Raw genomic sequence first — 27,822 nt, 5'->3', positions numbered from 1 at the left:
AATATCCTACAAAAAAGTGAACCTTAATTCCTACCATAATGCGTAACGTAATTTGGTGATTTCGTGAAACCATAAACCGTAGATGAGAGAAATAATATACGCGAATCTTGAATATTCTATTCTATATCTGCTATAGAATATCTTTAACGTAGCACGAAAAGCTCAACGATATATAGAAAAAGAAATCGAACATAGTAAAATTCTTATCTCTCATCGTTCCGTTGGAATCCTCATCGAGTAAAGTACAGTTTTAATCCGCGTCCCATTTCACCTCTGCTACCTCTCTCGTCATTCCCATCCGCTTAATTACAGTTCTAATCGACAGCCAGCGCTCGCCAATTCTCTATTTCACCCACGTTTCATATTTTCTGCTTGCAGATCCACGCCTGAATCGAGACGATTGAATCCTCAGCAACGAAAGATGAGTTTCGCCAACAGCCACCGTACCACCGTCGTTCTTCGACCAATCTCAATTTCAATCTCAATCTCCACGTGGTCGATCACCAACGTCCCTCAGATTAACGACAATCACGGGAAAATAGGAATTACCTTGAAGAATAATATCGAGGACAATCATTTCGAAGAATAGTTTTAGAGCTACGCAAGCTTCCGCCGATAGAGCAGCAAGACGACGAGTGAAATCCAGGCAATTGCAGGTCGTCGAGTCGACGAAAGAGGATCAGTGAGATGCCCGGTGCGCTGTGAAAATGCTGGTGGACGATTGCGGTAGCACTATGGGGTGGACTTCGGCCAGCGTGCGCGGGGGTTGGTCCACCCCGGGCGGCTGTAGGAATTCCGCGATGAACTTCGGTGGTAGCGTGCCCTCCCTTCACCCAGCTGGCTCGATAAGATCGCTCCGATCCCAGCATTCTATGCAGGTATTTAAAAAAAAAAAAAAAGAAAAATCCCGTCGTTTTCGTGTCGTTGGATTATCATCGTTAGGGTGATCGTATCCGGAGAACGCGTCGGGTTATAAGCAAATTCGTGGATTAAGTCCGACATTAAAGTTTTAGTGGACCGTTTTGCAAGCTCTATCCCTTTTTCAGCTATCGGTTTTCGACCAGCTATCTTTTGTTTTATTTGTCCAAGGAACATCGTTTTTCAATAGCTGGATATTAGTTGAGCAATTGGCATTTCGATGTAGAATCTGTAATAATCGTGGAAATGTTCAGAAGATTTTCAGGTTGCTGAATAATGAAAGATGGATGCGAAAATCTGCCAAAGACGATTTCTTATTCGTTAAAAACGCGTTTCATTGAAACAAAACGTTTTTCAATAGTTGAATGTTTTCTTTTCATTAGTAGTTAGCCCCTTAACCTACAATTACGGGCATAGCCCGTAGTACGATGATCGGGCCAAACGTAAATATTCGGGCATATCCCGTAGTAGATGATCGGACCAAATGTAAATCGGCCCAAAATTCTCGAACGTAAATCGTAGGTTAAGTGATTAATCTGTAACAATAGGTGGAAATTTTAGGATGATTGACAGAATGGTAAAGAAGAAGATGAAGGATAAGTGTGAGGATGTGCCAAAGACGGTCTTTTGTTTATCGAAAGCGTATTGTTTTGCAGTGATCGATTATCGACTGATTAATATCTCGTCGAGCAGCAAGTGCAAATTTTAAAAAGATTGACAGGGTGGTAGCTGATTTAACCAAATTCTGAACCACAGGGATCGTACAAGTTAGGGATAGAAGGAAGATTAATTGTTAAATGGAAACGAATGATAGAGTTTGATCTTTGATGTTTTAAAGTCATAGAAAAGAGGATGATCTAACGATCACATTTTTTTAAATTTACATTGAAATTCTTTATCACTTAGGACATCCTCTTCATAAATATTTATCCAAGTACGTTGTTTGTTTCCCCAAAAGTTCAATACTAATCACGCACTCCTCCAATAAAATTAACAAATCGACAAAAAATAAAATTCGTCAATTTACCTTTTAATTCTCCTCTCATCTAAAAAAAAAAAAGAATATTTATACTACGTTTCCGTTAAGAACCTAATTAGCCTATGTCATGATCGTCTTATCTATCATCTTATCCACTCATACAAAAGAAAATCATAAAGATCCTATTCTAATGTTCCACGAATCAGATACGATAGATTGATTCGATTATCGACGCAGAAATCGCGCATTTTACAGGTAAATGTACAAGGTAGGCGTCGTCGATCAGTTTGCGAGAATTGCGTGGGGCGTTCATCCCCTAATTGGTATTCGGCCAGCGACACTTTCACCCTGTCGGCGGATATCCAGCGACGTTTAATTCTCAGGCTACGTCGTCGATCGTCGCGATTTATCATTGGTTCTCGCGTGCCCGATCGCTATTGCCTTTCTCGATGCATTGCAGACATGTTTCTTTTGTCCAGGGCGTGCCGGAGACACCGCGAAGATGTATGCACTGCCATCCGGTACACGTGCCGAGCACCCCGAACAATTACGTGCATCATCCAATGCAGTATTACACGCCGAGCCACTGTCCCGAGCCCAGGAACGGTATCTACACTCCTCATCGGGGCAGTTCCTATCACGGTGGTGAGTACACCTTTATAAAAAATGAATTCTTCCTGTCGGCTATGAAAAAAGATTGCTTTCATCGACTATGAATAAATATGACAAACATAAAATATGTTTTATCAAAGTATCGGGAAAAAGTTTAGAAGAAGTTTGTAAAATAAGAAACATAAGGCGACACCATGATTTTTTAACGTGGATTTATACTTGTTAAGAGCAGCGAATAAGCGTAATATACGTACAACGTAGCATACTGTGGATGATTGTTATCGATATGTGAAAAATGTGTAGCATAAAGGTTACTAACATACACAGCGTATCAATTTTTAACATTTTCTACGTTATATATCCTCCACTGTGTGTCCATGATATTCCACATAACTCTATAGATATATATCGACTACTGCTACGTGCTTTCGATCATCTTCCACCCAATGATCTTTTCCTAGCGCTGAAGAATATCTCCGGTTAGAGGGCGAAATATGAAAAATGTCTTGTTGTTACGCATGCTTTTTCGTTCCAATTTTACCTTGCAGTCTCTCACGAAACATTAGGAATCCTGTTTGTTCGCTAAAATGTAGCAGGATCGAGCACGATTAACTTGTTTCGTTGTTCAAAGTTTGTAAGGATCGGCATTTCTAAAACTGAGATAATCTTGGAACGAAATTAGAACGAAATTTTGTATTTACAATTTAGGATAACGTATACTATAAAGTTATTTAAGCGGAACAGAAGAGATTTTTCATCTTCTGCAAATGCTGAATTCATGTTTCGAGCAACTTTCACGACACTATGTGGAAAGGATATTTCCAAAGTTGAAATACGGTGTCCTCTCGTCACATACATACGACGATTCTCAATCTGACGCGTTGAAAAAGTCTCTCTGGTCCTCCCTTTTTCTTCCTCTCTCGGCATTCACCTGCTGTTGAATATTGAACGTAGTCGCGAAACTTGACGGAAACGGATTAGGCCGGTGTCCTGGCAAGCAACGTCGCGCCGTGAGAACGAAAACAGAAGCATTCTGAGATTATGAGCAAGTTTACCAAGAGGGCCGAGTGGATAGAGTCGTTCTTATACCGACTTTACGAGAAAACTTGCGCAATCTCGCTGAAAGATGCCCCCGAGAAATCGAATAAAATGCAAAACGCGTTAAATGAAACAGTACTTCCTCGTATACAAAACAAGTGGAAATACCTCAGAGTTTTTAAATCGTTTAACTTTACAGGCCTTTGTTCGTACTAGAGTAAGATGATCCAGCATTGTATACAGAGTGGCGGACCAAAGAAAGTTTAAAGAGCTAAAATTAAGAAAGTATCATGATTTTCGTAATTGAATTATAATTATTAAAAACAATGAATGTGTAATATGATATATTATACAGGGTAGTTGGTAACTGATGGTACAAGCGGAAAGAAGTCGAAAATATAGAATAAAAATCTTTTTTTAAATTTTGTCTTTTTTTTTTAATTTTTCCATCGAGACAACGATCTATAGTGACATCCGTTATAACGACTCGGTACGCGTACCGCACGCGTACCGAGCGAAAATTCAAAGTCGATTTTCTCGAAAACAAAGCCTCGAACGGAAAATTTTTATTCTATATTTTCGACTTCTTTTTTCGCGTAGAATCACCCCCCTTCCGCTTGTACCACCAGTTACCAACCACCCTGTATATTTTAGAATACACGGTTGTTACCAAAGTGTTTGGTACAGACAAAATTTAATACAAAATTTATTCTCACTTATACATACAAATATCAATTTTAATTTTTCTATTGTTCTCTACTGTAAACTGTCTAAAAGATTTTCCTGCTATTATTCGCATTTTCCTAAGAAATATCGGCGATTCGTTGCGAGGAATCTTCGCATCGTCGGACCCTAAATCAGCTGAGAAGCCACGACGAAACGGTACAGGTCATAAAATTAAATTAGTCGAGCAACGTGTATGGACTTCGACAGTTGCGTAAACTCCAACAATTACGAAGCGCAGTATAAATAAAAATATATTCGCGTTTCCCAGTGCAATATATCTACTGTGACGAAAGGTGTAAAAATTCTACGTATCGTTCTCCATATAATCCAAAAGAATAACAGTAAAATTCTATCGGAATTTTCATCGTCGCTGTCACAGTGAACAACGAAATCGCATACGTTTTAATGAAAAATATCGCAGGAATTTCGCAAGTGGCCTGTCAGCTGGCAGAGGCGCGTGAAAAAGGGAAACAATTCAACAAGTTGACAGTCGCGAATGTCAACCGAACCGCACGTGTGTTTCACAAGGAAAAGGTGGGAAAAATCAAATTGACGAAATGAACGAGAGAAGGAGAGAAAGGTTCACGGTACAGTTACGATTTTGCTGAAACGATGAAATTCGCGCACGGCCACGTTGACTCGTGTTAATTTGTCGTGTCATTTACAAGCTTCGAAGCTGACCACGACGCGCGACCCACTCATAGTTTTCGAACGAATTCGCGTTACGGTTAAACACGGTGGACACTTGCGATTGGACAAACCGACCCTTTCCAATTGTATTTGCATGGTCAACCCTCTTTCGCCCTCTGCGAAAGAATCGATTTCGAATCAGTTGCAGGCATCGCCACGCTCGCCTCGTATTATGCAGATGACCCGCGTGCACGCAATCCCAACCGAAATATCCGTGGCGATACGAAATTTCCCGATTTTTCGCTCGATTTACCGATATCGGAGCTTTTCCCAGTTGTTTTACTTCTATTGTTTTCGATAAGCTGGTTCATTCGTTTTTTTCTTTTTTCTTTTCTTCTTCTCTTTTCTTGTTGACGATATAATGCTAACGCGACAGGTTGAATGGTAATTTTGGGGGCAGATGTTAAAGATGATTTAGGTAGTTAGGATTTATCAAGGGAGAAATTTATGTTAGTGGATATTACTGAAGATATATTGTGTGTATAAATGGGTTTATGTGGAACATAGTAGTGTCTGGCGGGGTTATGGGATGTTGAGATATTTTTTCAGAATTTAAATTTGATAGCATAAAAGAAATTTGTATAATAGAAAAAGAGGGAAAAGATCAAAGTTGAGAAGAATATTTACGATATTGCTATGTTTATTAACGATAGGAATGGAATAGTTAAACAATTCGAATTTTTACTAATTTCCCAAGTGTGACTTTTTATTTTAATAATTACAAGATAAATAATTCAACAATTTTCAAATAATTGTTTCATTGATGTTAGTATTAAATAACTGCGTATACGATATACTATGAGATATTGATCAGTGTATCGAGTGCAAGATATTGTATGACCACAGGTAGATCATTACTACTTACTCTACTTCTCGCTTTCTTTCTAATTAATATCAAAAAATATATTGATTGCGACGTGCTGAACGAGATGTCTGACCATAGACGAACCTTCACTACTTGTACTGTTTCTCGCTCTTTCTCTAACTTCTAATTAATCGTATTCTTTTATAGTTCTTTATGAACATTCCATTTTATGATAGTCATTTTATATTCAGTTTAATAAAACGTCAAATTGATTTGCAAACCTATAATTATTGTACACAGAGTATTTAAATAAACAATTCCACTTCTACCTCCATTGATACTTCCATTGGATATTTTCAGACAATGCAACTTGATAAAACAATAATCTCTTAATAAGCTGTTTTTCGTACACCGTTCCACTTTTCCACAACAATGTAACAGTACATTCCATTAATTTCCCTCTACGTTTATTTGATCGAAAAGCGAGAAACCAAACTACAAATCTTCACTGAGACATTTCGTCAGTCGTTTTACTGGGATCGATACTATTTTAACTGCAGTGAGAACACATCGAAACTCTCAGTACAAAAGTGCCACTAAACCGCACAATCATAAAAATGAAACTCGAACCGCAGTTAAAAAAACCGCTGCTTGTTTTCTATCGAAGAAAATTACTCGGGCTCGCGTTTTTCTTCGGAAAACAATTATTACAGGAAGCGACGCAATTGCTGATATCGTTTCACGGATCGGCAACCACGTCTCGATCTACTTTTCGGGACAATTAAATCGTCGGACTCTTTTAAAATCCTTCGACTTTTTCCTATTCGTTCGAAGAGACGCGTGTTTGTATCTCGTCCACGATCGATTTTTGACAAATCTCCCGTGTAACCGGCACATATATCAACCAGAAGCTTCAATCGGGACGAGTGTTTTTCTTTGTTCCACCATGGCTGCCACAGAATAGAAACGGAAATATGTCGCTGGATTTTCTTTATTGTGGTCAGTGTTTTGTGACTTCGTTGCCGAGAAGAAGTAGATACTGTAGTTCCTGAAATAGGAAACTTGCTTTGGAAGAGAATGTTTAGGAAAAAGAATGTTCTGCTATTTTTTTTATGATTCAAACTGATATTTTTTATATATGCTTTTTTATATAGTTTACTATATTGTGTTACAATAACAGTTTAGAAAAGAATCTTGAGGAAGGAAATTGTTTTGCGAAATTTTCAAGTGAGATTGGTATTTAAGGTCTTGATACATTGATATACTTTTTCATAATTTATTAATACACATTAATATACAGTAATAAAAATAATATTCCATTATACTTTATATTTTAAGAAATATAATAGATAATAAAATATCCTGAAATATAATACTTGTCCATAATGCCACTTTGTATAGCTTTTTAAGAGCTCAACTGACGCCATGCATTTTTCATAAGGCCCGCAACTTCATTACTTAGGCTTCACCCACTACTTGATTAATTAATATTAGATAATGTAGGTAAATTTCACTATCAACGTAATTAGTATACATCTCAGGAAGCAAACCACTTTCGAAAATCTTCTCAAGCAATTCTCTAATTAAACTCACTCTAATCAGACCATATACCTCAATCACGTCTGACCGAGGCCGTCTCATTTTACTTCCATCCATTTCAAGATTTCCTATTAATATTCTTCCTCCTAGTTTCCGTACAAGAAAACCTTTTGGAAAATTGAAAGAACAACCTTACCGCATGAAACATAACCCGTTCCTCTACTCTACATATTTTATCCGACAAAGTAAGAAAAAAAAAAAGAAATAGAAGGAGGAGAAATTCGGAAATTCACGGCACAAGATTCTCATAAGTTTTGCATCAAAGCGGTAAGTTACGATGGCAGCGAGATCTTAGCAAAGCGGAGGAAGCGTCGTAATTCCTTTTCATGGCAATTTCGTCGTCCGCAGTTTTTGTTTTTCAACCTGGTTCCGATCCATTTTTCACAAGCAGCCTCATTTTTCGGCCGACCCACGCGTTTATCTCCTTCGTTGGCTCACGTTCGTTCTCATTGTAATTAAGAATATTTCGTCCCTTTGATTTCTCGCCTTTGCGTCCGATCTCCGGCTATTGTGCACTATCAGCCAATGGAAAGAGAAGTTCCTTTTGCAGCTTTTCCTTGCTCGTCAGAACTCGGTGCGTTAATGAGTGTTCCGTTTCGTATCTCAACCGCTTGTCGTGGAGTAGAGAAAAGAGAGATTATTCATGGTAGAATCGATGGAAATTTAAAAGGAAAATAGCGAATCTTCGTTCTCGTCGACGGAGAAAAGAATATCGAAGGGAAATATAAAATTGTCTCTTTGATCGCCGAGACAGAGAGGATTTTAAATTACACGTGAACGAACGTTGAAACGTTCTCTGCGAGAGACGAGTTTTGTTCTGGCAGTCGACCGTGGAGAAAATTAACCGTAATGTGCCTAGCTCGTGCGATCCGGTAATTAATTATAAAGGTAAACTAGTTTTGGATATCCTGGCTTTGTCCTTTTCAAATGGAATCGAGAGAAGAACAGGATGATAAATTGGAAAGACATTTGACGTGGAAATTAATTCCGTTTCATTTCCACACCAAGTTATAATACCATTTATTAGTTTTACTTTTGAATCAGCCTTAGTTCAGTCATTATTTGTTTGGATTGTTCCAATTTCTTGTATTTCCAGGAGACTCTAACTTGACAATCGTTCAAGTTGTCTGTTAAAAATTTTCTGCCCGTCGTCCAGCAACCAATAGGATTTTATTCCCAAACAAAATCACTTCGAAATGAAAATTATTAAAAACATTTTCGTCATTTTAGTCTGCCACCGTTGAAGATCTACGAACACGGGACAAACACCGTACGATTACAATCCAACATTATACAATAATTAATAATAATTAAGTTCTACTTATACAATAGCTGCAAAAAGTATTTTGCACGCGTTATATCTGTTATAGCACTTGAATCTCTTAAACTGTATTAAATTTCCTACCATTTAGTAGTATAATTTCACGTGACTACAGAAATTGAAAGGTGCATCCATGTTTTTCTTATTTCGAGAAAGAAATATATTTAACTTGACCACATTAGATCTAATTGCGTTCTTTCGAGTAACAGAGAGAATTGAAATATCTGCAACGACGTATCATCGCTGCTCTTTATTTTTACGCGGTGGGAAAGCTTTCGATGGGTCCAGGAGGAAAGGTCATTTTCCAACAGTGACCAGAAGAGCGTAATAAAAATGCAAACAGCGAGCGTCGCTGAAATTCTACTTTAAATTGCTTAAAACTTCATTAGCCCTGTAAAGACGAATTTTACGAGGAACTTTTGCTGTTTGCGGAAACTTTGCCGTTGTACGTTGTAATTAAGAGGCGAAAAGAAGAGAAAGGAAAAGAAGCGGAAAGGAACGTTCAGCGATGCCGGCACGAACGGTCATGCCACAATTAAGAATACGTGTCACGCCCATTCCTGTCCTCTTTTTTTTTTTTTTTACTTGCTTTTGCTTTGGTTCGCGCTACTTAACTTTTTCTTTCTACTATTTATGTTTCTACAATTTTTTCCATCCTTTTTCCTTGCAAGCTGTGCTCACGCGAGCTCGTTTGCGAATCTACGTTAAGAAATTGGTTCCCGTGGCCGAAAGACAGATGGAAATTCAAATTGCGCGGTTCTGTTTCCTGTGGCTTCTGAAAATTTCTCTTGCTTCCGAAAATGTTCATCGAAGAGTATTATAGAAGAATATTATATAAAACAATTAATAAAAACGTTTTGACTTGCGACGCTTTCACGTCTCACACTACGTCAGTTGATTCGCTAATTAAATTTTCTATATGAATTATTTTCCAGTTTTAATCGCACGTTTCATTAGCAAGAAACGTGTTTATCGCACACATATCGCCTGTCCACGTTTTTTGAAATTCGAGTTTCTCCGCATGGATGATAGTTCTCCGGTTAACAGTTACTTTTTGCACCATAAAAGTCATATTTATGTCTACTTCGTAAATTTGTCAAAAGTAATATTTTTGTATTTCGTATTTACAAAGATATATTCAAGAACCATGATCCACCATCGTCATTTTGTGTTTCTAAAAAAGGACCAATGCACAATTTCTAGCCAATTTTATAATAGCATCGATAAATGCAATGTAAAATGTTTTTATTTAATTATAAACTACCATCGAACTTTCAGAGCTGTTTTTCTCGAGAATGCAAAACGTGGACGAACAATATGTGTGCCGTAAGTCATCGATAGATGCGAAATTACGGAGGAACACTATTTTTCCAAGATTTTTTCTGTACATTTCTTCGGTTGAAAATCATCGACCCGCTTTCGTGAACCCTCGACCACAAGACTGCTGGCCCTCGTTCTCACCCCATAGCAACTAGCATCTCCTTTTCATGAGCACTTTTATCTAACCCACTTGACTCTCCTTTTTCCTCTTCATTTCTTTCAACTCGTTTCATCCCCGGTCCGTGGCACAGGGTTGCGATGTTGCAAGACAGAAACATCGTTGATATACTGAATACTTGTCTCTCTCTCTCTTTCTCTCTCTCTCTCTCTCTCTTTGCCCGGAATCAATTTTGTAACACGTTGAAAAATTTTCCATTAACCTCGAATTAAATATTTCGCGCGCTGTAATGGAAATTCTGATGGAAAACAGAAAATATAGAACGGATGATGAATATTCGTGTATGGAGGTTGTATAACAATAAAAAGTCGAGAATTAATGAAGTTTATTACGTACAGTGATAACAGAAAAATTGGAGAATTGTCAGAATAAATAGGAATTAAATTTCATGTTATTGGGCTTTGTATGCGTATCACAGAATTTATTTATTATTTGTTTTACATTGTTACGATTCAGCATGTGTAGTTTGCAGGATTTACAGTGAAGCTTCATAGGTATAGGAAATACGAAAATTTTATACTATGTACAACATTTAATTTCTTCGATTAAAGCTCCTTTTTCAATGTAATCATTTTAACAAGACTGTGCTTATGAACTTGGCAGAATCTACGGTATAAGTTCTGTGTCGTAGCCTTAACAGGCTACTTAAGAGAAACAGAAATTAGTATTTTGAATATTCTTGAATATCGAGATATCGTGACTGGTATCAATAAACGTTGGTTACAAAATCCGTGATTGTAATAGAAATATCATAATGGAAACAATATAAATGAGGAATAAGATATAGAAATGGTAGAGATTTTTGGAAGCTAAGCAAATAGTATAACAAGGAAAGCAAAATTTGTATTTTCATGCTGTGAAATTTAGAAAGACTTTGCAAAATTGTAGAAAACGATGGAAAACAACTATAACGATAACATTGTTTGACAGTGGGAATTTCAAACTAGTAGAAATTCGTGACATTTAATATCGAAATGACAGTAGATTCGGAAGACGTAGCCAGACAGTTCCAGTAGCAACAATTCAAGCTTATAGGATTTTCCAGTGATAATTTCGCGAATGTTGGACTAGATAGCGATAATTCTAGGATCAGGGAACTCGGTAATGACAGTCATGGGGTCGTACAATTGGATAATGCTAATTTTGAGATCACGGAGCCTAACATAAATCAATACTATTGATAATTATTTCAAAAGCAAAAATAGAGCATAAAATTAAATATCGCTAATTATTAAATTAGCTAATAATTAGATATTATTAATTATTTCACAGTTATTTTAACACGTTGTAACTTTCACGCATTAAAATATCACGCGTCACTATCACCTAAAATATAACAATCTCTTAAATTCCAATTTGAAATACTAAAAAAAAACTCTTCTATAATTCCTAAGAGATAATCGCAATTCATAGTACAATTTCAGATACAAAAATGAAATAGAAAGTCGAGTAACAGGGATCCACATAATTATTCAAAAAAATAGAAATAAAATGCACAAAGCAAGTAACATTAATTTCGCTGCAATAGTTCTAAATCTATTCAAAAGCTGTGAAACGAAATTCTAATTGAATTAAATCCTCTTAAATTCTAATTTAGAATATTAACAAAGCCTTCCCTATTTCCTAGACACGTTACGCACAATAAAATACCGCAATTCGCTATATTAAGTTCACGAAACGTAATTTTAATCAAACTTAATTTCAATTTGCCTCTTTTTCGTGGAGAGTTCGTCTTCAACGATACCGAACTCACAATAAACAGCGTTTATCTTTATCGCCCGGCTTAGCCAGCGCACAAAACGGGTCGTGCCACGTAAATTCATTGGACGCATCTGCGAGCCAGTTCTCGGTGTAATTAAGTCCTGCAAATATATCGTCGAATTACGCAAAAACAGTGGTGCCTAATCCGCCAGGGGTTAATCCGCGCATAGCCTTCTTAATTTACATTCAAGCGAACGTAGCGTCGATTGCGAAAGTCACGCCATTTCGTATACACACAGAGCTTAGAAGCCAATCAGTGTAAGACGATTAGCACTGAAATCGAGATAAATATGGCTTTTACAGATTGGTTTTGAACAAAATTTGCGACGCCAGTGAAGATGCGAAGAACGATTTTTATTACGATTTTTATTATGACGTACAGATGAACTTAACTGCAAGAGACACAAAAGAAAATCACCATTGTTCTTTAAAAGAAATCAGATCGAATTAAAAAATTGTGTCTTGTGTCAAATGTCAATTGAAAAATTTGAATATATCGACCTATGCATTTTGATTTCCCTTTGAGGTTGACGCTCGTGTTTGTTGATTTATTGCTGGTAAAAATTTTGATTGGAAACAGTTTAACAATAAATTAGTTTTTAAATTGTCTCGTTCATCCCCAAGGCAAGTTAAATTTACGCTGATTCGTTTCTCAATCTGTCATATATACATGTAAAGTATTTCTGTTCTTTAATTGTTGTTTCTCTTCTGATTTTAGATACTCGAATGCGTTACATGGACGCAGAGGGAAGCCTGCATGATGGCATGATCGGAAATAGTAATTGGGTGCTCGGTGATTTGAGAAGTCTTCATCGTTGTGTGCCAGCCTTTCGTCGTCCAGGTAATTAAATTCATATCTTTCATGCTAGAAAATATTTCGATACTAAATACAAATTCAATGCTATTTCAATACTAAATCGGGCTAAAATATTATCGTTAGATCGCGGATATTTGTGCAACTTTTTTTTTGATTTCACTATTGCTTATCCGTGAAAATCAATATGAAAACAATTTCATATTTATATCAATGTATTTAAACAGTAGAACGTAGTAGTGGCGAGCGTTTCTCTTTGGATACTTGAGGTATTCTTCCTGCGTATTACATGCATTCTATACATTTTTACAATTTCAAATTTCCTATAAATGCACAAGCATCGACCATGCAATGATTATAATTAATAATTATCGGTGCAAAGACTTTCTCTAAGGAAAAAAAATTATCTGCAACTTGTTAATCTCGGAAGATCAAAAATCTTTTTATTCGTTCAATAGTAAAATTTCATAATGAAATTTCTCCCAATTAATTTTTAAAATCAATTTTCAACTTACGAGACTTTTTAATTCAAATGGACATTCTAACTCATATATTATCGAAATACACGTACTTTCTAGATATCAGATTTTAATATAAAATATTACGAGATTGGATGTAACAGAGTTACGATAGTGTCTCGCTCTTGCGCTACAGACGAATCGAACTTTTGTACCCTTTATTCACAATTCTCATCCAACACACACATGCATGTACCTATGTACGCAGTTTGAATTTGGCACAACAGGGATACAGTCGGTTCGATCCGGATAAAAGCCGACACAAAAGATAATACGCGCACGTATCCTTTTCCGTGCACGCTATAGTATAATTTTATTATCCTTTATGTATATCATGCTTTTTACGGATAAGGTATTAAAAAGAAAAAAATATTTAAAAATATAGAAAACCGAGAAAAAATCGAAAAGAATAATAGAATTAATTCGTTAATTAATTACTGTGCTCATGGCCAAACGAACGAAAAAATTCGCTCACACGATCCATGTAAAAAGCAATCGTAATTAAGGCTAATCTTTCTCTTCGGGCATAGACGTCGCCGCCATGCGAACGCATTTCTATCCAGAGGGTGGCTGGGGGTGGCTGGTTTGCGCAGCCGGGTTCCTCGCCCTGTTGCTCACCACTGGAATGCAGCTCGCTTTCGGGCTTCTTCATGTTCACGCTGTGCGACGATTCGGCGAGGAACATCTCATGGATCTGGGTACGTTTTCATACATCTTACACTTTCTCCGTCGGGCAATATTTCCTCCTTCGTGGACCCGTGACAACCAGAGGAAACTTCATCCTGATAATTTTCCTCGGTGAAACTTTTGGCTTTCGAATAGTACGTTCTAAATTATGCCTCTTTCTAAAGTCCTTTTATTGTTTGCGGCTTATGAATTTCTGCGGGAAGAGGAAGAAAATATTGTTGCGACGTTGATCCTGGGAATTCTTGGGAATCTCGTTTTGTAAGTGGGAAGCCTAAAGTGGGAAAAATCTATCCGCTAAAAATAGAAATATTTTTCAAAATGTCAAAAGGTATTTATCTTCTTAACCGATGCTAATTATACGCTGCTTATTTATTACGATGAAACATAAGTGTAACATACGTAAACGCTCATAAAAGTACTTGAATTTTTATTACAGAAATCTTTTTGTGGATATATTGGGTTGGCAACTAAGTGATTGCGGATTAGATGATAATGACAAAATCTGCAATCACTTAGTTGCCAACCCAATATTACGTGCGTTGTACGAAACCTTTCGAAATTTTGTTAACATTATAATGAAACACGTATGGTGATTGTAATAGTAAAATTTGAAACCAATGCTATCTTTCAACTTGTACAGATACTTGCAGATCCGTTTCAAAATTTATCAACATAACCAGGATATTATAATATTTTTAAATGTTCGAATGAGCGTAGATCGATTGTACCCGAAATTATCCTAAAATCGAAATGCAAAGGTATACTATAAAAGTAGCGAATGAAAAAATTCGCACAAGTATATTTATGAGCAGAACGTTTGTTGAAAAGTTAGGCAGCTTACAGCGCAGCGGGTGGATACTCTCTTTGAAGCAACTGTGAAAACTCCGATCGTAAGGTTACAAACTCGTGAAAAATTCATACGTGGCGACAAGAGTTAAGTGCTGTCTGCTGTTCCACCGTGGGATTGATTCGATGATTCTTTCGTAATCGCGACGGATCGCATGAAACTTTCATTTCGCTAGAATCGAGTCGAGCTCGGATGATATCGTCCGTTTAAGTTTCTTTGTAGATGTTACAATGTACACATATACATACAGTCTATTATCAAATTGATTTTCTATTCAGTCGATTAATCCTCTCTGTAATCGACATAATAATTCAACGAAATACCTGTTACAAGAATGGCTTTTTAATTAAACTTCTTGAGTAGTGTTTGGTTCGAAACAGTTTGTTAATCAAATTAACTCTGCTCTCATTTTGGAAACAAAACAGATTCGTGATATTTTAAGAAAATGTTTTTCTCGTCCAAATTAAAACGAGAAGTCGACAATTGGATAACAGCTTTTTTAAAATTCCATTCGCATTTATAATATCTGTAGCATTTGGGCGAAAAAGTATAGAAAATGAAATATAAATCTTGTAGGGATACGCTCATAATATGTAGAACAAAATATAATGTAAGATCAGGTGTTGAACTTTGAATATACTATGCGAATCTTAGGTAAAAGAGCGAACAAGAAATGAAATCGACTTGTCTATTGGAATCATAAGCAAAAGGCAACAATGTAGAAAATATTAAGAGGGAAAATTTACGACGAAAATTCTATCGTTGTTATTCTATTGACCAAAATGTCGCTTACATATTGAAGAATAACATCTGATGAAAAATGACGCAACAGGGTTAGCCTAATCGACCGCAATAAACCGTTCCGCTCTGCTTTCAATTTATCGCAGAATAGAACGAACCTTTCGATACACCATATTTCTCAATTTACCGCCAAAGACGTCAGAAAGTATCAGGCATCGGTATTCGTATTGGCCCGCTTTTCCGCTTCCTTTCACTGAAATCGACGTAACAGTCTCTCGAAATTTGCCTTTCGTTCAACGCGATGAATTATTTTGTCAAAATGCCGCGCGAAATAAAGCCGGCGTCCCATCGACGGGGATCTCGCCGTTGCTCCAGGGATTTCCAGCACGTCTCGCCGAACACCGTCGAGGAAGGATCCTTTCTTCGGAATATTTCAAACGTAAGAGCCGGTGCTCAGCTCCGAAACGAAGATCTGCCGAGGATTTATTCCCGTGGAATCGTGCGTTTCTCTCCGCCCAGTTATTTCATAATGACAGCCAACTTGAATTTAAAATAATCCCTCTGTTCCCGTTCTGCTCTTATTCTTTCGCTAGCCGAGGGAAACCGAGAAGGTAATCAAAGAAGGAAACACGAGATGAATTTCCTAGTTCGTTTTCGAGGCTCGGTTAGTCTGTATCAAAGGAATTTTACATCTTTTTGGGGAGGTTGATGAATAGCGTCGAGAATTCTTGCAGATACTTCCAGGAAAATTCGTTGGGGAAAATTTGGAGGGAAGCTATGATCGGTGTAAGCTTCGGATTCTCTCGCGATGGCTTTGTTTTGCAAATTGCTCGACAAGTTTCTTGAAGAGGGCTATTTGCAAGCAATTCGATGGACTTTCAGAGATTTATCATAGCATCTCACGTTTATTATCGCAGTGATATGAGATAAATACTAGGTTGCAACATATGACATTCTCAATTTTCAATCTGTATTCAACGATTTAATCAAGATGTATGATGTTGATTTGCACTTAATATCATGTTGATTTAATACCAATAGTAGATTTACCATAATATTCCAATCTCCAGAGTATATACAATATTGACATTACATATATTTAATGTAATATTAATTATCGAGTAATACTACATATAATGTAGTATTGCTCTCTCTCTCTCTATATATATATGTATATATATATATATATATATAACATAACTCCAACCACATATTTCAAACATCAAAAAATATTCCTCATCGATACACACTGCTGACCGTTGGTATTATTGCTCGTTACAGTTATTGCAAAAATTCAACAAATTTTACCGTATTTAGTATTTTACATTGTGAGGCACGTATGAATAAAAAATAAAATACGTATCAATAAGAAAGAAAAGCCATAGGAAACATTCGATTCAGGTTAACATAACAAAGTATTTATATATATATACTTATGAGCTGCAGTGTATTTTCAAAAATTTCCTCAATCACGAACCACGTATTAGAAATGCAACATACGTCGTTAGATTGCCGTGTCAAGTCAAAAGAACGTGATCTTCCGCTTCAATCCAGTCACCGCTACCAGATAACCGAAAAATAATTTGTCTACGTATACGTTAAATAAAAAATCTGTATCTGCGTTGAAACAGAAAATATAACAGTGACCTGATCGTTAAATACTAAAAGTCATTTCTCTCGAAATCACCTTTTGACTGGATACGCCTATTTGAATCAACACGGCGATATATTAAACCATAATAATTTTTATATGACATTTCTGTGATAAACCGTTATCCCTCTCGTGGCCTATAGCAAACAGTATCACTGTTGGAAAGAAAAAGGTATTAGAGTGAAACGTTAAAAGTAACCCTGACAAACACGAGGCCTACCGAGGGGAAAAGAGGCTTTCCCTTGCGGCGCGACATGAAATACGGAAGTCCCCGATAAGTCAAGGTTTATTTAAAGTCTGTGGGAAAATAATGGCCGCCGAGAGGCTCGCGAGAAAACGATTTGATCGAAGACTGAAGAAGCTCCGTGGACGGGCTGATAGATACTGGCGTTGCGGCAGCGGCGGTCGGGCTTATCGTTGACCTACTCTACTTAGTTATCTAGTATACATCATAGGCGGCGATGTGGTTGAAAAGTTCGATCGATCGATCGGTATATTTACGTGGTTTCCGCGTCCGTGGACTGACGACGGTGTAATTTATGGCGACCAGCACCGCAAAAATTACGATATTTTCAATACACTGCGCCAGCAGCTAATCTATCGTGACGTCTCGGTCGCCGCGCCAGTCGCCGATCAATCTTCAAAAGGTGTCGCGTAGAAGATATATCGTAACATCTGGTGGCGGTGGATATTTTATGTCGGCGAGTTTCGGTCTCTTGATCTGTCGATTTGCACGCTAACGCTCATAAATATCTGGACACTTTAGTTGATTTATAGCAACAGTATACGAATGTTATTGTATTGTATGAAAGACGAACTGGTAATTGGAAGCAACAGTTACTACTTTTTTATGGAATCGTCAGACTGTAACGTTGGATGAATTATTAATGAACGTGGTAATAATATATTTTATTGTTTACCATATATACTGCTACATGCAGACAATAGACATGGAATAGTAAAGTAAAGATAGAATAAGATTGTGTGTACAGATGATTAAGTGAGAGTGCAAGGCAATAGGGAAAATAATTGTAAACCGAGTTCCTCTTATAGAAGCTAAAAATAAATTCTACCTACTACTACTACTATTACACACATTTACTACTTAAATATATAATAAATATAAAGTGATTCTACCGATATTAGAAGTCTTTCCATCAGCATAGACGACCATTCATAATCTGATTTCTAATTGAAAGATTAAAGAATCTGAAGATAAAGAATTTATCCAGTGATAGCATAATTCCGTGAGATTTGACATTTATAAATACCAGTTTCATTGCTACATATAGGCGTGCAAAGATCACTTTAGATTAGACGCGGCTATAATTATTATAAAGAATAAAATTATCACAGTTTTATTTATTCGTGCTCATATTAAATACCGCATTTTTATCCGAAAAGACATTTTTATACGTCCTAAAAATTCTATTTGACGAATCGAATTAATTTTGGTAAATTTCGAACTAATTTTGGTAAAACTGGAAGCAGAGTATTAGAGTCTCGTTTACGAAATATGTTTTAGTCAACAGACGCAATGCCAACACGACGAAAGATGAAATTTAGATGGAGCAAATCGAACTAGGTTTCAGAGCGGCTCGTTTCAGGTATCATTTTCTAATATTTACGACTTGCCTGACGCTTGATACGTGCGTGACTTTGAATACTCGTAGTTTGCTTTAATGCAGACCTAACCATCGTCGTTTAACCACGCGTCCCACATGGAATTACTACTTGTTCAACCCCCTGGAAAGTCATAAATTTTGCGAAAGTCAAATAACATCGAGCTTCGTGTTGCTCGAACGAACGAACGCTTCATGAACGCTAGCTGTGAATGAACTTTCTATTGAATGTTTCCGCGCGCCTGTTTTAATTCGTTTTTAGTGAGATTTCGGAAAACCAACGCTTTCGATCGATTTATTTAAACCGAAGTTTTATCGAAGTTTCAAACAGTTCGACTCGAATTCTCTTTTTCATTTTCCGCGTTACCGATAGATTTTATATGGTGGAAATAACAACTTCCGAATAGAAACAGAGACTCGAAGCAACGATGTTCAAAAACAAATCTCAAATTAATGAGAGAAAAATAAGTTTGAAAGATTGACGAACGATCTCAAACAACAACTCAAATTATTGATAGGGAGACAAGTTTGAAATGTTGGCAAATGGTCCCAAACAACAGTCTCTAAACAAGAGATTACCAACTACAACTTGGAAAAAAAGATCTGAAACTAATCCCTCCGCAAATTTCTTCTGGAACAAATAATTCCCGGGACATTCTCGGGTTGCGCAACCTACAAAACTGCGAGAGCAAGAAGCGTGTGTCGTAGGGTCTGTGAGAACACGTATCTCGATTCCACGTCTCTCCAGACGTAGACAAGAAAAGTCTGGCGGGTCCCAGAGCGTACCGTTTTCGCGGCATTGAGTGGAAAGTTGGACGCGGTATCCGCGTTTCTCGATACCCTTTGGGCAAAGTTTAGAAGATGAAACAAGGAAAACGAACGAAAAGATTCGCGAGCCTGATGCACGTTGACATTTTTCAGACTGGCGCCGATTGGTTCTATATTTTAAGCGGCGACCTTTGTGTCTGACGTTGTTGTACAGGTTCAGTTGCTTTTATTTTTCCATGGTTTATTTTTCTCGCACTCTTGCCACTCTTGCCACGCTCGTCTCTCGCGGTACAGTGCAGCTTCGATCACGCTGAACGAGCCACGCGTCGTTGAATGTTGATATAAAATCGGTATCCATCAGAGTACCACGGTCATTGCTTTCTTAATTAAATGTTTTATAGATAATTTTAAACATTTTGGTCTTTATCGGGCTTATTATTATGCATGTTATTTCTACATAATCTAATCTGAAATCTTATCATTTAATATTAAATATAATCAGATATATCTGCGATATAATCATAAGTAGTATCCAAGTTAATATTCCACTCATTTTTACGCCTAGAACAATCCCCTGTCGATTATTTAGTCCTGTCTAGTCCAAAATTGGCCATGTTCAAGTATACTTGATAAATGTTGAAACTTGATTTTCTCGTAAACTGAACCTTAAATGACAAAATTCTATTTTTTCATAAGCAATCGGCTCGTGCCTGCTTGTACATGTGTTATTCGACCGCATGATTAAACAACATTAAATTTTTGCAGAATATTATATTGCACTTGCACGCATATGCTTCACGATGTTTTCGAAATTATTCGCATTGTTGAAAATCGTTTAATCCGTGAAATTTATCATATTCTAATTGTCCTAAGAAACGTGGGGAGAAAACGTACTGACAGTCAACGCGTTTAGAAAGAGAACGATCTTCATAGTTACACGTCTAGTTGAGTTGAAGAAGGTTGGCGAATTTTCAGTATATGGTGAGAAATAAGAGAACCCTTTGATGGATATATAGTGCACGGATATTGTGATACAGGTAGTTTAGCGAGGTGTTGGCGCTTTACTTTCGAGATGGTTGCCTTGAACTTTCTTCCTGTTAAGGGCTGCAATATGGAGTCGTTGGGGTTTATGGGACTACGTGGTTGCGATCTAAGCGATAGTGGATTGCGAGCGTATTCGCGATATTATTTGAGAATTGCAGCGGTCTGTACTACATACTTTATGTACATATATTGGATTTTGAAATAAATTCGTCTTGTTTTTCCTGTATATATTACACATATCGTATATTAGATGCAACGAATATATACAGGGTGGTTGGTAACTGGTGGTACAAGCGGAAAGGGGGTGATTCTACGCGAAATTATTCTATATTTTCGACTTCCTTTTTCGCGTGATGATGAATGATGAGGATGAATTTACGTGCCAATTTAATATTTTTTCGTATATTAGATGCAACGAATATATACAGGGTGGTTGGTAACTGGTGGTACAAGCGGAAAGGGGGTGATTCTACGCGAAATTATTCTATATTTTCCTTCCGCTTGTACCACCAGTTACCAACCACACTGTATATAAAGAATATTAAATAAAGAATATTAAATAAATTCATCCTGTTTCTATACATGCATTACGTACATTGTAACAAGTATGAATGAAAAGAAAATATAAAGACAGGACGAATTTATGTTACAATGCAATGCAGTATACAAAGCCAACAAAATAACCTAACTGCTTTCTAATGAAAAATTTGGCGTTTTCTTCCCGTTCACATCAAACATCGGAAATTAAATCAGTCACAGTAGAAAGGAAACGTTTCTTAATTAATGCACGCGTCGTTAGAAGCCACTTGGGCATCAAGCGTGATCTTTTCGGGGCAATTTTCCTAAGCAGCTGAGTGTTAAATGCTGCTTAATTTACACGACAGTCAGGAGTGAAAGGTGAAAGAACGGGCCACAGAGAACTAGCGTGATTACCGTGTCGCCAGAAAAGTGAAAGCCTTTCATCACGACAGGCGTGACATTTTCACGATCCTGAAACTGGACGTACCTCTCGTCGTACAGATGCAAACACGCATAAGCATAACCTACGCGTTATGTCCTCGTATCGATCGTCTTTTTCTTCCCTCTTCACGCTGCTCTTGGCTCACCATCGAAGAAACCACGCGGAAGTGAATGGAACTTTGTCATTTATAATGTGTAAAAAAATTGCAGACTCCAAGTTCTTTGTGAATTTCCTTTCGTATAAAGATGGCCTTGATTTTTCTTCTTTCCTCCTGTTTCTTCTTTTTTTTTTTTTTTTAAGAGAGGAAGGGCTTTTTTTTGTCGCGTTGCGAAGATCGTTTGATGGGATTTGTTTGTTCTTGGTTTTACTTTCAAAGTAAATGTTAAACACGAGGGAAGGTTTAGTTTCTTAATGCGGTGTCTCCTTTCTTTACACTTTCGCACAAACCAACAATTTTCACAACGTTCGTTGGAGCGATGCGATGAGAATAAATTAATTTTTTTTCCTGTGTGGTTTTCCAAAGAACATAGCACCTGCATATTTTTAAAACATAACGGAAATTGTAAAAATGATGAATCTGGAGTTCTGTTATTTTTTATTATTAATCTTTCTTACTACTATTTATATTTTACGTAATTTTTCATTCGTAAAAGGGTGAAAGTTCGATTACAAAAGATTGAATTATTAATTCCTGTTGTATATATTTGACGGATTATTTTGTAATATTTCGTATCGGTGTTTCCGTGAACATCGGAATATAAAATTTAAATTTATTATATCGAATGAGTGATCGTCTTGTAAACTCCGATATATCGCGCGGTGAGCTTCTGTAATGTCGATAGCGTCTAATAGGTAATCTTTAATTAAAATCTACGGGAAACTAGAACGTGCAAAAACATTACAAAATATAGTATAAAATGTATAATACACTACTTATTCCAACACTACATATAACAACATTCTGTCCCTGGATTTCATTTTTTAATTATTAATTTTTTTTTCGTACAGACATTTTTTAATTCTCACAGATATAAATTTTCATAAATATCTGAAATCTAGCTATAACATAACTTCACTAAAATTCCTTAATCTTCAATAATACATCATTGACGAGAATATCTACCATATTTAATGCATAGGTGCAAAAACATATATGAAGTGTCTAAGTTTCACTTATTACAATATTCGATAAACGAAACAAGCTTCTGTGCCTGGATTCCATTTTTTTTCATTACATTCATAAAAATGTAAATTTGACTGAATTTACAATTGACGAAAGAAGCTTCTGTGCCTGGATTCCATTTTTCTTTACATTCATAAAAATATAAATTTGCATAAATATCTGCAATCAAACTTAACTTCATTAAAATTTCTCATCATGCCCGATAACAAACATTCGACGAATGAAAAGAATACAATATTCTTTCAATTTGCGATTCTTTCAAAACTGTTTGAAAGACCCGGCTTTTAATTTCAACTTCTCTTCGGTGAAATCAACAGAACCGATGGAGAACGATTTCCAATACGATTTATAAAAATTTCCATTTCTCGTGGCGGATCTTGCGAAACGGGGTCGCCTGTATCGTCGAATCGAAATGGCGCGACACGCTGTCGTAATTCACAGTATGGAGACCTGGTTGCAGCTGGAAGTCGAGGCTGCATGCTCGCTAGTTTTCATTAAAGTATGACGAACGCGACTCTGTGCTCGCTTTTAAATATCGCGTGCCGATTGTTCGCGCCGCGGCGCGCTTTTGTTGCTCGATAGCTGCGGCTACATTTTTCCACCGATGTTAATGGCGTTTCCTGATCACTTGCCTTCCCCCGTGTACCTGTACGTGTATCCTTTTTCTCCTCCGATTACGAAAAAAACGACACGCGACGAATGTCGAGTTTGCTCAACACTTGTCAAGTTTGCGGAAAACTCGTAACGAAATGAAATCAGCTACGCGCTTCAGTTGTGTGTAAACTACTCTGTTTCTTTTTTGTTAATTCTTCTTCTCGGTTACGCGTGTTTTTTGCGCCTGAAACAAAAAGTATAAGGCTTCTGCGGTGCACAGCACGAAAGTGGAACGAGAGGATTTTTCGAGAGGCTGTAGAAAAATGGATTTTAAAAATTTTTCTAGGAATTCATAATTAAGGAAATAACATGGTTTCTAAAACATGGTCCTATTGGTTCGTGTGTAAACCGCCACATAATTGTATTATTATTGAATTATATATGTACCAATTACGTATTATTGTCCGAAAACATACAGATGGTGTAATAAATACTATTATATATATCAATTATTGAATTATATATACGATTGAATGATTATGGAATTATATTGCTGGTAAATAATTAAATTATTATGAAATTTTTATTCGTTTTAGAAATATAAGAAGAACGAAGCTTTTTCACACTCGTTATAGTTGTCAATTTAGATGTAGCTTCATTAACGTTAAATTAATTCTTAATTATTCTTACTTTGTTACGTAATATTTTCATCGCATTCTCCAATTGCTTACCTACAGAAATACAAAGGAAAATTTTTATTCCCAACACATCGTTATATAATACATTAAATTTCATAGTTATATCATGACACGTCTGTTCACAATTTTCTAATAAATCTGTTCCTTTGCATTTTTCATTCGTCAAAGAATCTCCTCCGCGTATTCGCTGATTTATCTACTGAATTTGCAAATTTGTCTAATTTGCCACTCTCATAGATTATCGTACAATGTTATATTTCTATTCGCGAGCTTTATCTGAAAACACCGTATTAAATATCGCGATTTGAAATATTGTCAAGCACTTCCCTTCTTCCTTTTCTTTCATCCCAGATGTTCTCATTATTGAAAGCAACCTGCAAACTGAAACCTAACTCACGTGCATCCTCGTTGTGTCTTCTCGGTATTCTCGGAATCTCGTGCCACGAGCAAGAAATTCCAAGTTCAATTCGCTCAACAACTCGGGGAAGAAGACGTCACACGGCTTCGCTACGTTTATTATTTATACATCGCCGTGGTGCTCGTTCTCCGTTCGTCACGAGGTATCCCAGCAGCGACTCGTGACATTCAATTTCCACCACGTCCCCTGGTAAATGAGATTTCCCTCTTCGACCCTTCGATCGCGGATCCCTGAGAAGCTGTCTTCGTAATCTCCAAGCGGCGAGAACTCGACAAAATCGAACGATTTTATTTTTCAGTTCAGTTTCTTTCGAGTTTTCGATTCGACGATTTTTTAATTTGAAGCTCGGACGCTAGTGAAAAAGAATAATTCGCTGGAGTTCTCTATCGAAATTGCGAAACTTTCTGCAGAGTGACGTTGCGCAGAAAAATGGTTGGCAATTGAAAAAGGATTTTGGGAAAATTTCACGATTTTTCTGACCGGATAGAGAGCTTCAAGGTTTTAGGAAGTTTTATAGAAGAGAGGGATGAAGAAATTCTTAAAGGCATATCGAAGAGGCTGATGAAACAAATTTTCTCTGATAATAATAATTGAACTCCAATTCGTTCAATTATTGAACTATTTAGCACTTTGAAAATTCAACGTTTAATCCTCCCGCAAATTGTTCGAATAAACTAAATAGAACAATTTGTAACTTTTATCGTATCATTGAATTATCAAATTCCTTACTAAATTCTAAAAACAATAAAATACTGTAACACTAAATTATATTTTACACTGTTCAAATATTCAAAATAACATGCTAAATTCACTTGTCAATTCAATTGTGAAGAACTGCATAAATACTATTTAATAATTATTTACTAACTGTTTATTAACTGACTATTGACTAGTACTATTTAATAATTACTTATTAATTTAATAAAAATTTAATGTAATAAAAAATTGCCTAATATATATTCTGTTCTTACTAACAAGTACGAAATCCAATGTTTTTCTACTGAAATTCGCGCAGATCCACAGTTTCGGAGAACAAACAGAGAATATCGTGTTCAAAGGCGTAGTTCAAACAAGAGAGTCAAAGAAGCGGAGCGTGTGGCTTATTACAGCGGCTGAAACTCGGTTCTCGAATAAGTTTTCTACCAGCAGCCAGCATCCTTAATGACGTTCTACAGCTGAATGAATATCCTGATCGCGTGAACCGCATATTCAATCTTCGCACATTGATTAAGGATGCAATACACGGCGTATCTCTGCCTGCGCATATTGAACTGAACGTAAAGCGTCGCGATTCGATGAACGTCGCAACATTTTTTTTTTCTGTTAAATTATAGCCACTGGGGTTTATAATGGGTGCAGCTGTGTGGCGAGACGCATTGTCCATGCTTTGGAAATTAGTCGGATATTATATTCAGAGGTACACAAACGTAATTAATATGTGAAATCCTTTGCGTGGTTAGTTTCATAATCATTTCATTGTAAAGGACGCACAGGCTAAGTTAATTAATTAATTACTGACTGTTACGTACCGACCACTCTGTTTATGTGTATACAAATAATTTTTATAGATTAGATACAAATATTCCAAGTAAGAATTAGGAATTTTGAAAAAGCACAAAAATTAGGTAATGGCGAAAGTTATAATTAGACAGCGGATTCGTCAGCATTTGTACGAAATTTAAAGACGTAAGAAAACGCAGAGAACGCGTACGATATACAGAAATATATAAAATCCCCTAAAGCATTATTCTTTACATTGTTCGATCGATAAAACGAATCTCTGTTCTACGCTAGAACTGACGAACTGCGAAAATGATTGTTTTCGAAAAATTGCTTCCCTTTCTTACAAATCGCTGGGAAAATACAGGTATTCCTGACAGAATTAATATCGATTTTTATCTCGATAGAAACACGGTTGTATCGATCTATTTATTTCGGATTACTGATACCTTAATATCCTTGAAATTATATCGATTTATATGGAAATTCACAGATCGCTAATTGTATTGTCAAGTTCCATTTTCTTAACACTACAACTACCGACAGTTGACACGAAGCTATTTCTACCACAACCAGTCAAAATGACTGGTCTTTAAAAAATACATAATAATAGAATATTTTTATATTTTTCGATTTATTGTTTTCTTACTGAAGGAATTCCATATTATGTAGTACATTTTTGGTATTATTAATCCATCTGCGACCATGATCGATCTAAACGAGGGTTTAAACACATTTATAAAATTGTAGAACCACTTATTTCCCGAAATTTTCCTGATAACTGATATCACCGTATCGAATGATACGCGGTAATTACAGGATCCTTTTACATCTTGACAAGTATCGGTCATTTTTACTGCTATTGGTATAAGTAGCCTTGATACAAAGTTATTTTCAGTTTGAATACATAAAAAACAAAATAAAATTCATTATATGATTCTTTTAGTTATCGTTGCGAAAGTCATTACATCATTGCGGAAAAAGAGGTAACATGAAGTCGGAATTTTAAAATAAAATTGTAAAACCAGTCGATTTGATTGGTGTGGCAGTTCTGGTGTTAATTAACTACAGCCAGCGAAATATAAATTTTCGTAAAAATCCGCGATTCAGTTACGAACATCTGCCGCTTAGACAGTGGCTCTAAAACACTGCGAAATGGTTTCCCATCGAGTGCATGCGTGTCGATAATCGAACGCGAAAGGCCTTTCTGGAGGAATCGATGCACGCGCGTTTCGCGACCTCGATCAATGACGAGATGTGGAAGAAGCTCCATTGTGTGCGAGGAGTTCGCGACGTCGTTGTCGTTTATCGCCTGGCGAATATCGCGTCTGCTAGACGGACAATGGCAGCGGGTACGTGGTCTTGCTAAACGAGACACGCCACGAAGATCGTTGAATGGCGTGTACGCCGTTGATCGAGGTTCGTAAGCCGCGCTGACGTTCGTATCTTTATCGCGAGCTAACGCGATAAAGGCAAACGTGAAAGCTGGTTACCAGCTGGAAGATTGAATTTGCGGAGATCGGGAAGTTTATTGTGAAAATTGCAGGCGAAGGAGAAGGAAGTTTCCGGTGGCTGTTGCTTGGCTGATTGGAGTCGAAGGGCGACGTTTCAGCGCAGGGAAAGATGCTTTCTGAATGTTTTATTTTGTAAGATATGGTTGTAGGATTTTATGATTGATAGTCTTCAATAATGGAAATGTTGCAAAAACGTTGGCAGATTGAGAAGCTGTTTGGGGAAGTCTAAAGAATGGAACTTTGAAGTATCGAGAAAGCTACTTGTTGCAGTAATTGGAGAAGACTTTGTTATTCTCTGTTATTATTATATTGTTC

General features: G+C 36.7%; 1 protein-coding gene across 2 annotated transcripts in view; it reads left to right on the top strand.

Moving 5' to 3' along the window:
• Positions 1-380: 380 nt before the first annotated feature.
• LOC100741952 (monocarboxylate transporter 10-like) overlaps positions 381-27,822 on the top strand; it is a 102,121-nt gene continuing 74,679 nt past the window's right edge. For both annotated transcript variants that reach the window (XM_033323261.1, XM_033323262.1), the window contains exons 1-4: positions 381-878; positions 2,377-2,542; positions 12,666-12,788; positions 13,804-13,977. In XM_033323261.1, coding sequence (XP_033179152.1) covers positions 708-878; positions 2,377-2,542; positions 12,666-12,788; positions 13,804-13,977 — 634 coding nt within the window. In that variant the 5' untranslated portion in view covers positions 381-707. The remainder of the gene's footprint in view (positions 879-2,376; positions 2,543-12,665; positions 12,789-13,803; positions 13,978-27,822) is intronic.

Source organism: Bombus impatiens, unplaced genomic scaffold (assembly GCF_000188095.3).
Source record: "Bombus impatiens unplaced genomic scaffold, BIMP_2.2 scf_0882, whole genome shotgun sequence".
Lineage (NCBI taxonomy): Eukaryota > Metazoa > Arthropoda > Insecta > Hymenoptera > Apidae > Bombus > Bombus impatiens.
This window is presented reverse-complemented; position numbering and strand designations above follow the sequence as displayed.